At 45.8% G+C, this 13,623-nt stretch overlaps 2 protein-coding genes across 2 annotated transcripts in view; one reads left to right on the top strand and one right to left on the bottom strand.

Moving 5' to 3' along the window:
• The window catches only part of LOC146548697 (major histocompatibility complex class I-related protein 1-like), a 235,562-nt gene that overhangs the window by 26,934 nt on the left and 195,005 nt on the right, over positions 1–13,623 (top strand). The window lies entirely within an intron of this gene.
• LOC146548706 (major histocompatibility complex class I-related protein 1-like) lies at positions 294–13,622 on the bottom strand. The gene is made up of 9 exons (XM_085263308.1): positions 13,388–13,622; positions 8,541–8,801; positions 8,070–8,348; positions 7,888–7,950; positions 1,360–1,614; positions 1,133–1,143; positions 735–921; positions 631–648; positions 294–528 (listed from the first exon to the last, which is right to left on the bottom strand). The coding sequence occupies exons 1-9, from the start codon at positions 13,446–13,448 to the stop codon at positions 473–475; spliced, it is 1,191 nt and encodes a 396-aa protein (XP_085119434.1). The 5' UTR covers positions 13,449–13,622; the 3' UTR covers positions 294–472.

The raw sequence follows: 13,623 nt of genomic DNA, 5'->3' as shown, positions 1-13,623 counted from the left end.
TTTAGCATGTTTGGAGTGCGTAGTTAGTGTGTTGTCTTTTTTAGTTAGTGTGTAGCGTTGTGGATAGTTTTGTGTTGTGTGTGAGAACAATGAGGCGACCGCTGTCTCCAGGTAAAAAACAGGATGAAATACTAATAAAGGTACTAATTTCCTGAGACATCACTTTGCAGAGGAATTTTTAAGACTGAATTGATATCAGAGCAGCAGGTTACAATATTAAATAAATATTAATATTACCTGAAAAAACAAGGAGGCAGTATTAGTTTTGCCAGCACAATTATTTATTAATCACTAAGTAAGAGCTGATTCAAGTTCTGATTCACATGCTCATCAGAAAAATACCAGAAATGTAAAAACTGTTATTAATAAAAATAATAAAATGACCAACAATCTTCTTTGCACTCAACTTGCTTAACTGGAGGTTTGTATACTTGTCAAGAAGGTGGTGTGTTTGTCTGTGTGGTCTTTGGATTCAGTTTCTCAAATATGAACTTCTCAACTCCTCAATTTCAGAGACGTCACCTGGAGCTGTAAGGTCCAAAAAATAAAGTTAGTCCCATTAATCTTGCACTGGCTTTTACATGCAGTATCAATGCAACCCAGAGTAACAAAGAAAATTAATTTACTTACATGGTTCAGTATTTCTTTCTGAAATAAAATGGAAAAATAAATATTTTCGTATCAGTTTTGTACTGCTTATTAGATAATCAGCTCAACTCATTTGAATCTCTCACCTTTTTTCTTTTTGTAAACAGCAACACCAACAGCAACGAGGACGAGAATAAGAGCAACAACTACTGAAGCAATGATGGAAATCAACATGCCAGACGGCGTCTCTGCACAGTAAAACACAGATGTGCAGATGAAGCAGGTTAAAACAGACGTCCATCCATCTCTAGTTAATCTATAAATCACAATGCACTATAACATCTACATCAAGCTCTACTGATGAAAAACACATCCAAATAAATTCAGTAACAGCTCCCCAACTCTAAGGCAAAAAAGAAGTAACAAACGTTTATATAAATTGTGAATATTTTAAGTAAACTTTCAAATGTATAAGTTCCAGTATTCCTGTCATAGTTAGTCTAAACAATGGATTTTAAAAAAGGGTTATCTCAGGAATGTTAACAGCAGTCACAACTTGCATATAAGGAACAAAAGACAGACTATCATTAATATCATGATAACCAAACATTTAAAAAAATACTCTTTTAGGATCCCAATTAGTTATTCAGACAGTAGCAGCTGTTCTTCTTGGAGTCCAAACAAAAAACAAGACAAAACATTCAAATATTACGTTTTAGACAATCCACAGCATCAGCAAACAAAATTAATGAATGAGTCTTTTTCTCTCACCTTTTCTAATGTTCCCCTCTGGGTTGGTTCTGATCAGTGCTTGATTCAGTTTGGTGACAATATCCTCAACACCAGAGAGATGAAACACGCAGTCATACCTCTCCCACTCTTCAGGCGTGTCTGATGAAAGTTTCAAATCAACACTCATCTGGAAGGTCCCATCATTGTTGCGGAGGATCTCTCCAGGATCCACACCTTCATGAAGCTCCTCTCCATCTTTCCTCCAGAACATCTCGGCTCTGTTAGGATAGAAACCTGTAGCTTGGCTAGAATATCGCCCATATGGTTTTCACTGCCCTATGCATAGCCAAGAAAACAGTCCTCATGAACTGGAAAAATAAAAATAATCTTAATTCTAACCAATATAGAAATTATCTATTAGATTACATTAGTCTTGATACAGCCTCTGCCACCACATCAGATCAATTGCTCTGGGCTCCTTTGATCAGCTCCATCACCTAGTGGGGGTGGGGGGTCATAGTTTGGTCCCGCCTTCACTGTTGTGATTGATGTGGGGGTAGGGACAGGCTTAGGGCGTCGGGGGGTTCCCCGGAGGCATCTTCCTTGGGGGGCTCAACCCGGGGTAGCGGTCATGTCCGGTTAGGGGCTCTGTTGGCTCTCCGGTGACTGTTTCCTCGCGGCTGCGTGCAGCGGGGCTAGGGGAGGGTCTGTGCTGACGGACGTGGGTTACTGACCTGGTAGCCTGGCTGGCCCTGGGTGGGTCCGGGATGGGCGTGAGGTTCTGGGGGCGCTCCGTCTCTGGGCTGGGACCCGGACCGGGCCTCGGGGGCTTGGGTCCTGGTTGGTGTGTTGCCGGGGTTGTGGGCGGGTGGGTGCATGGGGGCCCAGCCCTGGAGCAGGGTGCCGCCGGTGCGTCGAGCCACCTGGGGGGCTCTTCAACTGGTGGGGGAGATTGTCACATCTTGCAGGAGCTTTCCTCTCCTCAGGAGCTCCCTCTGCAGGAGGGGGAGATACAGGAGAGGTGGAGGAAGATCTCAGCCTGGGTGTTTATTGTCTTATGTAGTCTGGAAGATGAGTGGATGGTGGGGTGGGTGCAGTTTTCTCTGTGGTGGGGTTGGGTGGACTGTCCCGGGCTCTGTGGGGCCGGGCGGCGCTGCTGCACTGGGCCCGGTCTGGATGGGCCTGGGCCCCCTTTCCCTGGCGGGTCGCGGAGTATGGGGGTGCCTACTGGGGTCAGCGGGGGAGCTGGCCCCAGGGAGGGGTCACTTGCCCCTCCCTTCCTTCCCTCCCCATCTCCAGCTGCCTCCCTCTTCCCGCTCCACCACAACCACCCACACATGCAGGGCCTTGGAGTAGGGGTATGTCACCAGGGTGCAGAGGAGGCTACCCCCCCCCTCTGTCCCCTTCTGGCTGCCTCTGCCTCAATTTTATCCCACAACTTAGACATTCACATTACTCACACTCTCATTACACATACATATAGGATCTTGGGGGTGGGCACGATACACGGAGTCCAAAGTACCATCAGGGTGTACACCCCACCCCTGGCATCGTTGCCCACCTCTCAATTTTAAATACACGTAGACATTGAGGGCTAGCAGGAGGGACCATGCGCTTACCTGCTGCTCTCTGGCAGGTAGCTCCATGCCCTCCTGGGTTTTAATTGCACCTTAGAACACACATGCATCAACACTACAATGAGCGGGTGGAGGGAGGTTTGGAGTCTTCTCTCACCCCCGTTCTCTGCGACCTGCTGGAGCAGGGGGGCTAGGAGCAGGAGTTGGCCGTCCGACTGTGGTCTGGAGTGTGGAGCCTTCCTGCTGCTGCGGAGTCGGGGCGGTCTGCCTCCCCCCACCGCAGGGAAAAGGGAAACACCACCTGGGTCTGGGTGCAGTTCCCCCCTCCAGGGGCGGGGGCACCTAGACCCGGTTTGTAGAGTACGCTTGGGGAGTGTGATCGTGTGTACAACGTCTCTTTATGTCTGTCTCCACGTTGGTTGAGTGTGGAGTAAGTGCATATCAGAATCAGAATCAGAATACTTTATTGATCCCTGGGGGAAATAATTTTTTGTTACAGTGCTCCATTTTAAACCAACATTAAGACAAGACAGACAATACGCTAACTAAGAATAGTACAATATATACATATATATACATACATACATACATACATAAGTCACTTATAAATAAATATTTGGAAAAGAAACATGTGTAGTTGTAGCAGCAACAGTGTGTTAAGTGGATGCGTTGTACAGGGAGATGGCCACAGGCAGGAATGATTTCCTGTGTCGTTCAGTGGTGCTTTTCGGTAATCTCAGTCTCTCACTGAACGAGCTCCTGTGACTGACCAACATGTCATGGAGTGGGTGGGAGGTGTTATCCAACATTGTCTTTATCTTGGACAGCATCCGCCTCTCCGACACCACCTTGAGGGAGTCCAGCTCCATCCCCACAACATTGCTGGCCTTACGGATCAGTTTATTAAGTCTGTTGGCATCTGCGACCCTCAGCCTGCTCCCCCAGCATGCAACAGCATAGAGGATCGCACTGGCCACCACAGACTCATAGAAAATCCTCAGCATTTTCTGGCAGATGTTGAAGGACCTCAGTCGCCTCAAAAAATAGAGACGACTCTGGCCCTTCCTGTAAAGTGCTGTGGTGTTTTTAGCCCAGTCCAGTTTATTGTCAATGTGTACTCCAAGGTATTTATACTCCTCCACAATGTCAACACTGACCCCCTGGATTGACACAGGGGTCAAGTGTTTCCTGGTCTTCCTGAAGTCCACGATCAGTTCCTTGGTCTTTGCCACGTTGAGCTGCAGATGATTCTGCTCACACCACGTGACAAAGGAGTCGACCACAGCCCGGTACTCTGTCTCATCATCCCTGCTGATGCATCCAACCACCGCAGAGTCATCAGAAAACTTCTGAAGATGGCAGGTCTCTGTGCAGTGGCTGAAGTCTGTGGTGTAGAGGGTGAAGAGGAAGGGGGAGAGGACAGTCCCCTGTGGTGCCCCTGTGTTGCTAATCACCTTGTCAGACACACACTGTGGGAGACGTACATATTGTGGTCTTCCTGTCAGGTAATCAACAATCCAGGACACCAGAGAAGCATCCACCTGCATCGCTGCTAACTTATCACCCAGGAGGGTCGGCCTGATGGTGTTGAAAGCACTGGAAAAGTCAAAAAACATGACCCTCACAGTGCTCGCCGGCTGGTCCAGATGGGTGTAGACACGATTGAGCAGGTAGATGATGGCGTCCTCTGTTCCGAGACGAGGCTGATAAGCGAACTGAAGGGGATCCAGATGTGGTCTTACTATGGGTCGCAGCTGGTCCAGGATGAGCCTTTCCAGGGTCTTCATGATGTGGGAGGTCAGTGCCACGGGCCTGTAATCCTGGGGGCCACTGGGACGAGGCGTCTTTGGTACAGGGACGAGGCATGATGTCTTCCACATCACCGGGACCCTCTGCAGACTCAGACTCAGCATAAACAGTTTATGAAAGACTCCACACAGCTGGGGGGCACAGGCCTTGAGGACAAGGGGACTCACTCCGTCTGGTCCAGCAGACTTGCCTGAGTGAAGTCTCCTCATTTGCATCTCAACCTGGTATTGAGTGAAGGTGATGGGTGGGGGAGGGGTGTCAGGAATCTCACAGGAGGCAACATGTGAAGAGAGAGGCTGGCACAGTGGTGTGGCTCTGGATTCCAGGCTGACTGCAGGTGAGGTTGTGGGGGTGGGAGCAGACACTGTGGTGTCGAATCTATTGAAAAACAGATTCAACTCGTCGGCTCTATTCTCACCTCCCTCAGCTCCCCTGCTGTTGGTTGGCCTGAATCCAGTGATGGTCTTCATGCCCCTCCACACCTCTCTCATGCTGTTCTGCTGGAGTTTCCACTCCAGCTTCCTCCTGTAATTGTCCTTAGCCTCTCTGATCTTGTCCTTTAGTAACACCTGGACCTTCCTCACCTCCTCTTTGTTGCCCCCTCTGAAAGCCCTCTTCTTGTTGTTGAGGAGGGCTTTGATGTCCTTAGTCACCCACGGCTTGTTATTTGGGTAACAATGAACAGTCTGAGCTGGAACAATGGAGTCGGTGCAGAAAGTTATGTAGTCTGTGATACACTCAGTAAGCCCATTGATGTCCTCGGCGTGAGGCTCACAGAGTGTTTCCCAGTCGGTCACCTCGAAACAGCCCTGTAGTTCTGCTAAGGCCTCCTCTGACCACCTCCTGACAGTCCTGGTGGTCACAGGTTCCCTCCTCACAATTGGCACATAGCGGGGGGTGAGGTGAATCAGGTTATGATCTGACCTACCAAGTGGGGGGAGGGAGGAGGAGCTGTATGCATCCTTGACGTTAGCATACAGTAAGTCTAAAGTTTTCTCTCCCCTGGTGGGACAGTCCACATATTGTTTGAATGTTGGTAGTGTATTGTCCAGTGATACATGGTTGAAGTCACCCGAGATCACAATAAAGGCACTCGGGTGCTGAGTCTGTAGCCGAGCTATGGCAGAGTGGATAGTGTCACATGCAGCTGTGGGGTTAGCAGAGGGGGGAACATAAACAGCCACCAAGATGACGTGAGAGAATTCCCTGGGTAAATAATACGGCCTGAGTCCAACAGCACACAGTTCAGTGTCCGGGCAACAAATCCTTTCTTTGATTGTTATGTTGGCAGGGTTACACCACCGGTTGTTAACTAAAACAGCAAGCCCACCTCCTTTACGCTTACCGCTAGCGATGCTGTCCCTGTCCGCCCGAACAGTGTGGAAGCCTTCCACGGAAGCATTCTCATCGGGAATGACCTGGTGCAGCCATGATTCGGTGAAACACATCAGGCTACACTCTCGGTATTCCCTCTGACTCCGTACCAGTGCTGAGAGCTCGTCGATTTTACTTGCCAACGATCGCACATTTCCCATCACGATAGACGGCAGACACGGTTTAAACCTCCTCCTCGCTTCGAGCCTCCGCTGTCTCACCGTCACCTTTTTTCTTCTCTTCTGTCCTTGACCTCTGCATCCCCGATGTGTTTTCCTCCAAATTTCAGCTGGTACTTCTGCGGGCACTTCTGCGGGCCTGGCCAGCGAGCCGGCCGGCATCAGGGCGATCAGCTGATCTCTGGAGTAAACAGTCCGTGCGTGTAGGAGATGTGCCGCGGTCCCGTTCCATGATAAAAGTAACAGTTCCACGGCCACCAGAAGAACAAAAACTCTCTCAATCCACATGATTGAGTAAGAGATAGAAAACGGAGGAAAATACAAGTCAGAAAAAAAAAGAATACGTAAGAAAAAAGAGCTAAACTAAGAGAAAAGCAGGAGCGACTGTAACAGGCTGCACGCTGGTTGGCGCATGCGCACTATATGAGAGCATGAGGGTGGGAATGGATGTTTGTATCTGTGTGTGCCTGTATGTCTGTGTCTATATGTCAGGTTGGGTGTCAGGCGCCACCTCTCTGGGGACATCTCAGGCCCTCCAAGGTTTGGAGGCCTATCTCCCCCTACCACCACTTCCCCTGCCAGTGGCGGACCCCCTCAGACATCGGTGCGTTGGTGGTTCTTTGTGTCCGGGGATGGGCGTCCAGGTACACACCGGCTCACTCCTTGGCGGCCGCTTATCGGGGCCTGGAGCCTGGGGCTCGCTCGGGCCACTTCGGAGGTGGGGTGCCCCCGGCCTCTTGGCCTGGGGCTCGGTCACTCAGGCACGGCTGGCTGCCGGCGGAGCTCACGGGCACGTCACTGCAACTCCCCCTGGCTTCTGCTCCGCGGCTGCTGAGTGAGCCCTCATCTGGGACTCTCCTCAGCTCTTTCCGGGACAGTGGCGCAGCTGCCCCTCTGTTGGTCTTCCTTGGTCTCTTGTGTTCTGGGGGCCTCTGGATGTCTGGAGTTTTGATCTCCTCCACACCTGCTTCAAGCCCTGGAGGACGGGGCTGTGGCCCCCCCACACCCTCTAGCAGATTATTACATGAAGGAACCTTTTAAAAAAACAAAAAACAAGCGCGTCCATGCTCACAGGTGTACACACGGGTGATCACACCCACAAACTACACCCTTTTTGGCTCCTACCTCAAAGCACACTGTGTTCTGTTGATCTTATGTGCTGCACAATAATGTTTAACATTTAGTATTTACTGTCATATTCCCATATATCATTGTGATGTTGTTTATTCTATTACTCTTGTTCTCTTCTGCTTGCTTTCTTTTTTCTTTCTCAGCAGGTGATCCAGGTGATCGATATATGCATTTTTTTTTCTCTGCCCGTTCTGTTGGTTTTTGTCTTTTGCCCTTCTCCCCCGTCCCTCTTCTCAGCTGTTTCTCTTTCCCTCTTTCTTTCTCCCCTTCTTTCCCCCAGTCAAGTCTGTCCCGTATTCAGTAAGTGAAAATAAAATAAACAATAAAAGGTGAATCAAATGGACCATTACGGCAAGGCTGGGATGGTCAGTTTGGTAAAGTAAATCCGTTGGGCATCTTTCTTTGCCTTTAGACAACAATTCTGATGGCAAAAGAGCCAAACGGGACAGGCCAAAAAAAAAAAAAAAAAAAAAAAAAAAAAAAAAAAGGATAGAAACCTGTAGCGTGGCAGCTGACTGGAGAGGAGGAAGACTTCTGGAGGAGAGACACTGAGGGAAGAACTGGAGAGAGACTGGCAGTTGTTACATTCTTTTTTTTTAATGTATTCTATTCTACATTTGAAGCAAGAAATACATATGAATTCTATTTGACTACATTTAATCAGATTCTGTAATTCTACCTGCTGTCTGCAGAAAGCTCCTGCCATACTGCAAATACTGCTTTAAAAATTCAGGGCACCGATGGCCTAAAAAGTTTTTATTTCCTTCTAATCGAGCTTTATAAGCATCCCATCTCAGTTTGGTGATGACAGCCTGTGGTTTTGGAGTGATCCATGTCAGTGTCTTCAGGTCCAAAACTAGAAAATCTTCTCCATCATAACCAAACTGATTGAACCCATTAATCTCTCCAGTCTCATCATCCCACTCACAGCCATTCATCCTCTGCATGATATGAACACCTGAAAAGAGAGACAGCAACAGTAACTGTGATAAACCAGTAAGATGCCAGCACAGCTAATACTTGAAACTACACCTTTACTACAAATAAACAATGCAAATGCAAAAATAAATACTTTTAAAATTAAAATTAAACTGATTTTTAAAAATTCATTACAATATTTCAACAGTAAAAAGGTGAAACAAATCCATACCGTCAGTTTGGTTTAAACGTTGCCTGAAAGTTTCAATGTTAGCCTTGAAGACCTGATGACTCTGCTTAGATATCGAACTATACCACTCCAGGTGCTCAGGATGATCCTCAAAGAATTTAATCCAGTCTTTCTTTGGCTCTGCTCCTCTTACATTATTGAAGTCACCTATCTGAACTTCATCAACAAATGCAACAGCCACAAACTCTGGGATGCTCTGGACTCCAGGGGTTTCAGTGCAGAAAAACTTCAAGGAGTGTTTTACTGTAAAATTGGGAGGACTTTGAATTAAGAGACACTCCTATTATGTAGTTTTTAATATAATTTAAGAAGTTTAAATATAAATTAAAACTTGTTTCAGATTCATCATTTTTGCAGAAAAATTAACCTACAACAACGTTTTAGAGGGAAAAAACACTGGAAACCTGCTCATTTATGAAATACTGTTAGTGTTGTCTAAAATTACAGTTCTATTACTAATTCTTCGTTAACTCTACTACTACTCCAAACATACATTACCATTATACAAATGAATATAGCACATTCTGAAATCCACATCTACAGCAAAAGTACATTCACTGATAATACTAACATGTTTCCTACACACACTCTGACTGTGACATTTCAGGGGTGCACACATCATCCTTCCACCACTGACCACCTTAACAATAGTATAGAACAGAATGCTTTTATTGTCACAAACACACAGCTCCCCTAGAGTGCAACTTCCACCACTGGTGCAGACAATGGTGTAAGATGAAAAGATAAAATAAAAGATAAAAGATCAAGTAATTTGCTTTTGGCAAGATGGCGCCGGTGTGCATGGCTGACCGTCTCCGACCACGTCTTTGCCTCGGCGTTGTACTTCTCGTTGTTTTATCTTTGGTTTTATGTTCTCTAGGTGATTGTACACTAATAACTTATGACAGAGACACGCTCCTGAATCTTCGGTTTTCCTGTTCTCAACGACCTGACTGCCTTGGGACCGCCGGTGCCGCTATCCCCCCGATGCCTGTCTCCCCTACCTATGTGACCTATCCTCCTCTTCCCATGCTCCGTAGGAAACGCTTCAGGAAACGGGGTAGGAGGAGCGGCGTCCGTGTCCGCGTTAAGGCTTATATCAGAGCCATGGCTATGGACTTCCCTTCTACAAGCCGTGAGCTTTCCTGTTTCTTCCACTATCTCAGCAGCCACTCTGCGGCTAGATTGCTAACCCACCGTTGGATTTGCTCCGTCGGCCTTCAAACCTACCCTGCTCGCCCAGTGGCTTACCACTCTGCCCGATCTTGGATAACACCGCCTGGCCGCGGTGTTCAACATAACAACCTTTGCTCCTTGCGACGGGCTACTACAAAGGTCCTGGCCCCCCGGATTCGGATGGCCTTATTTAATGTCAGGTCTCTTTCAAATAAGGCCTTCCTCCTAAATGACTTTTTTCTCACCTCGGGACTGGATGTCCTATTTCTAACGGAGACCTGGACTTCTCCGGGTGAGTTCATCCCCTTCTCTGAGCTTCTACCTCCTGACTGTGCCTTCTTTAGCTCACCTAGGCTAACTGGTAGAGGTGGTGGCTTAGCCTCGGTTTTCAAAAATAAACATGATGCACGGCTGCTATCCTCTCCAACCTATTCCAGTTTTGAAGTTCAGCTATTGGAACTGACGGGCTCTCGGACCACTTTGTGTGTCGTGGTCTATCGTCCGCCTAAATATCATAAGATGTTTATCTCTGAATTTGCTGATTTTTTGGGATCCGTTCTTTTTAAATATGATTCTGTTATTGTTTCTGGAGATTTTAACATTCATGTCTGCTGTATGAATGACCAATTGGCTAAAGACTTTCTTGTGCTGACTGATTCTTTTAATCTTATTCAGTGGGTGAATGAGCCTACCCATGTTCAAGGCCACACCCTTGATTTGGTTTTTTCATTCAATGTGGACATTTGCATTAAGGAAATCAGGAATACTGGTCTCTCTGATCATTCCCCGGTCATCTTCGATGTAGACCTGGGTGATACTGGTCAATACCTAAACTCTCCTCTTTATCCTACGCGCACTATTAATGCCAATACTGTGGTCAACTTTATTACGTCTTTTGTTAACTCCCCATTTAGTATGCTGGATTGTTCTTCCCCACACACACTTGAGAACTCTACTAATACTCTTTTTACCACCTGTTCCTCGATTCTTAACATTGTTGCACCCATCAAAATGAAACGCCCTAGAACTTTCTCACAATGCTGGTTAAATGATTCTGTTCGTGCCCTACGACGTATATGTCGGCGTGATGAGAGGAAGTGGAGGAGTGATAGACTTCAGTCTTCTTATGATATTTTACGTATTAGCCGCTCGAAGTTCCAAAACTGCTGCCAGAACGGCTAAAGCGGCTTTTCTCTCTAAAATTATTACCACTAATGGTGATAATCCACGAATTCTATTTAAAATTTTTAACTCTGTGGTGAACCCCCGTCCCTCTATGCCACTGCTGTCTTCCCCGGGTCTTTGTGGAAAATTCTCAAACTATTTTTTAGATAAAGTTTTATCCCTTAGATCTACTCTTCCTCTGGTGACTGATTGTATGTCTACTCCTGATTGTTCGGCCACCTTTTATCAATTTGAACCCGTTTCTCTCTCCACTCTGAAGCGTCTAATTGATAAATTGAACAATACTAATTGTGTACATGATGCTCTCCCATCCCGTATTGTTAAGGATTGTTTCAGTGTAATTGGACCTTGTTTATTGTCCATATTGAACTTCTCCTTGTTTTCTGGCTATGTACCTTCAGCTCTCAAGCATGCCATAATCCAACCTGTTCTAAAAAAAAGGAACCTTGAGCTTAGTGATTTTGCCAATTTTAGGCCAATTTCTAAGCTTCCCTTTCTGGCTAAAATACTTGAGAAGGTGGTTCTGCTCCAACTGCAGACCTACCTTGATGAGAATAATATAAATGATAAATTTCAATCGGCCTTCAAACAACATCACAGTACAGAATCAGCATTGCTTCGTGTTTTCAATGATCTCCTACTAATGGCTGACAACGGACGCCCCTCAGTCTTAGTGCTTTTGGATCTATCATCGGCATTTGACATGGTTGACCATAATATCTTATTAGCGAGACTTGAGCACACTGTAGGCATCAAGGGCGCTGCCCTGGATTGGTTTAAATCCTATCTCTCCGATCGGCTCTCTACGGTACATCTGGCTACATCCTCTTCCTCGGCTGTACCTGTTTGCTGTGGTGTCCCCCAGGGATCTGTGCTGGGCCCTACCCTTTTCTCATTATACTTGCTTCCTTTAAGTGCCATCTTTGAGAAATACCATATTGCTTATCACTATTATGCTGATGATATCCAGCTCTATTTTGAGCTAAACGACGATCTTGCTCTGTCTCTGAATAGCCTCCGAGAATGCATGTCCGAGGCCAAGAAGTGGTTGTTGTCGAATTCTCTTATCCTTAATGAGAAGAAAACCGAGATTATGATTTTTGGTAGTAATGCCCTTCGTGCCAAACTCCGGGATGCCTTTGGTTTTCTTAGTTGTTCTCTCTCTGATACTGTCAGGAATCTGGGTGTCTTATTTGACAGCTCCTTTTCATTTGACAAACAAGTGTCTGCTGTTGTCAGATCTAGTTTTTACCAGCTTCGTCTTATCTCTAAGGCTAGGCGCTATATCCCGCATAAAGATCTCGAAAAGCTCATCCACGCCTTTGTAACGTCGAGGCTAGACTATTGTAATTCACTTTATTGTGGTCTCCACTCTTCCCTTTTACAGAGATTACAGACAGTTCAGAATGCTGCAGCTCGCATTCTAACTAAAACCAGCAAGTTTGCCCACATTACTCCTGTCCTTGCCGATCTGCACTGGTTGCCTGTCAAATATCGTATTCAATTTAAAATTTTGTTGTTTACTTTTAAAATTACTAACAACACTGCACCCAGCTACCTTAAGGACCTTTTAAACCCTTATGCTCCTGCTAGGGCTTTAAGGTCATCGTCACAGTTACTGCTGGCTCAGCCCAGATCTCGACTTAAGACTAGAGGTGATCGATCGTTTGCTCTTGTTGCACCTGTGCTGTGGAACAATCTCCCGATTGGCATCCGGGCATCTGATTCTATTCATTCTTTTAAATCACAGCTTAAAACATATCTTTTTAAACTTGCCTTCTCCACCTTTTAATTGCTGGTTTGTTTGTTTGTTTGTTTGGTTGCTGTGACCTATTGACCTCTTGTATTAATTCCCTCCTATCTTTCTATTGGTGTCTTTTATTATGGTGGTACAGCTTTTATCTTGCTATTACCCATGTGCTGTAGTCATTCTTATTGGTAGCTTTTATCTATGAACATAACTCGTTATTTTTATTTATCCGTTATCAACGTTTGAACCTTTTATTGTTTTATGTAAAGCACTTTGGTATGCCCAAGGCTTTTAAATGTGCTCTATAAATAAAGATTGTTGTTGTAGATTGTTGTTTTAGAATAAGTTAACTCTCACAATTGTAAATAACCTAGCTGTACGTGTATAATGCGCTGTATTGCTGTATTTAATAACACTCTGTAGTGCTTTCCTGTCAGCTACAGTGCAGTTAAAAACAACAGGATGTCACGAGAGAAGATACAAAACATCTGTAAAAGCATAGCCACAGCTGCTGATCTAAAATCCATCTTCTATATGCTTAAATATCTCCCTGTGCCTTTTTGACAAGTTAGGTAGTGTTAGTAGTCCATGTCAGTTGTTGACACTCTCCACCAACAAATGAGTAAAATGGCGACAGCTCTTAGTAAAACTAAGTCTTGTCTTGCGATTGAAGTTAAGAGAAATATTTTTTAAAGAAAAACTTGAAATATGATCTTACCTGAAGATGCAGCATGGCAGCAGAGGAGTAATATGAGCACACACTTCATCTTTTTTTCCATTTTCACGTTCACTAACACAAGAAAAACAACAGAACAAAAAAAACTGGGAGTGGTAAGGTGACTTGTCCAAAGTCTATGTTCTGTTAGGCTGGGCCAAAGTTCTCTGAGTCAGAAATAATTAAACATTAAACAGACTGTGTGCCTCCTACAGTCTCCCTGTTTTGCCCATGGCATC

This window comes from Mchenga conophoros, linkage group LG22, assembly GCF_057382185.1.
Source record: "Mchenga conophoros isolate Kocher_MC1m ecotype Shallow Benthic linkage group LG22, M_conophoros_male_GT1.1, whole genome shotgun sequence".
NCBI lineage: Eukaryota > Metazoa > Chordata > Actinopteri > Cichliformes > Cichlidae > Mchenga > Mchenga conophoros.
This window is presented reverse-complemented; position numbering and strand designations above follow the sequence as displayed.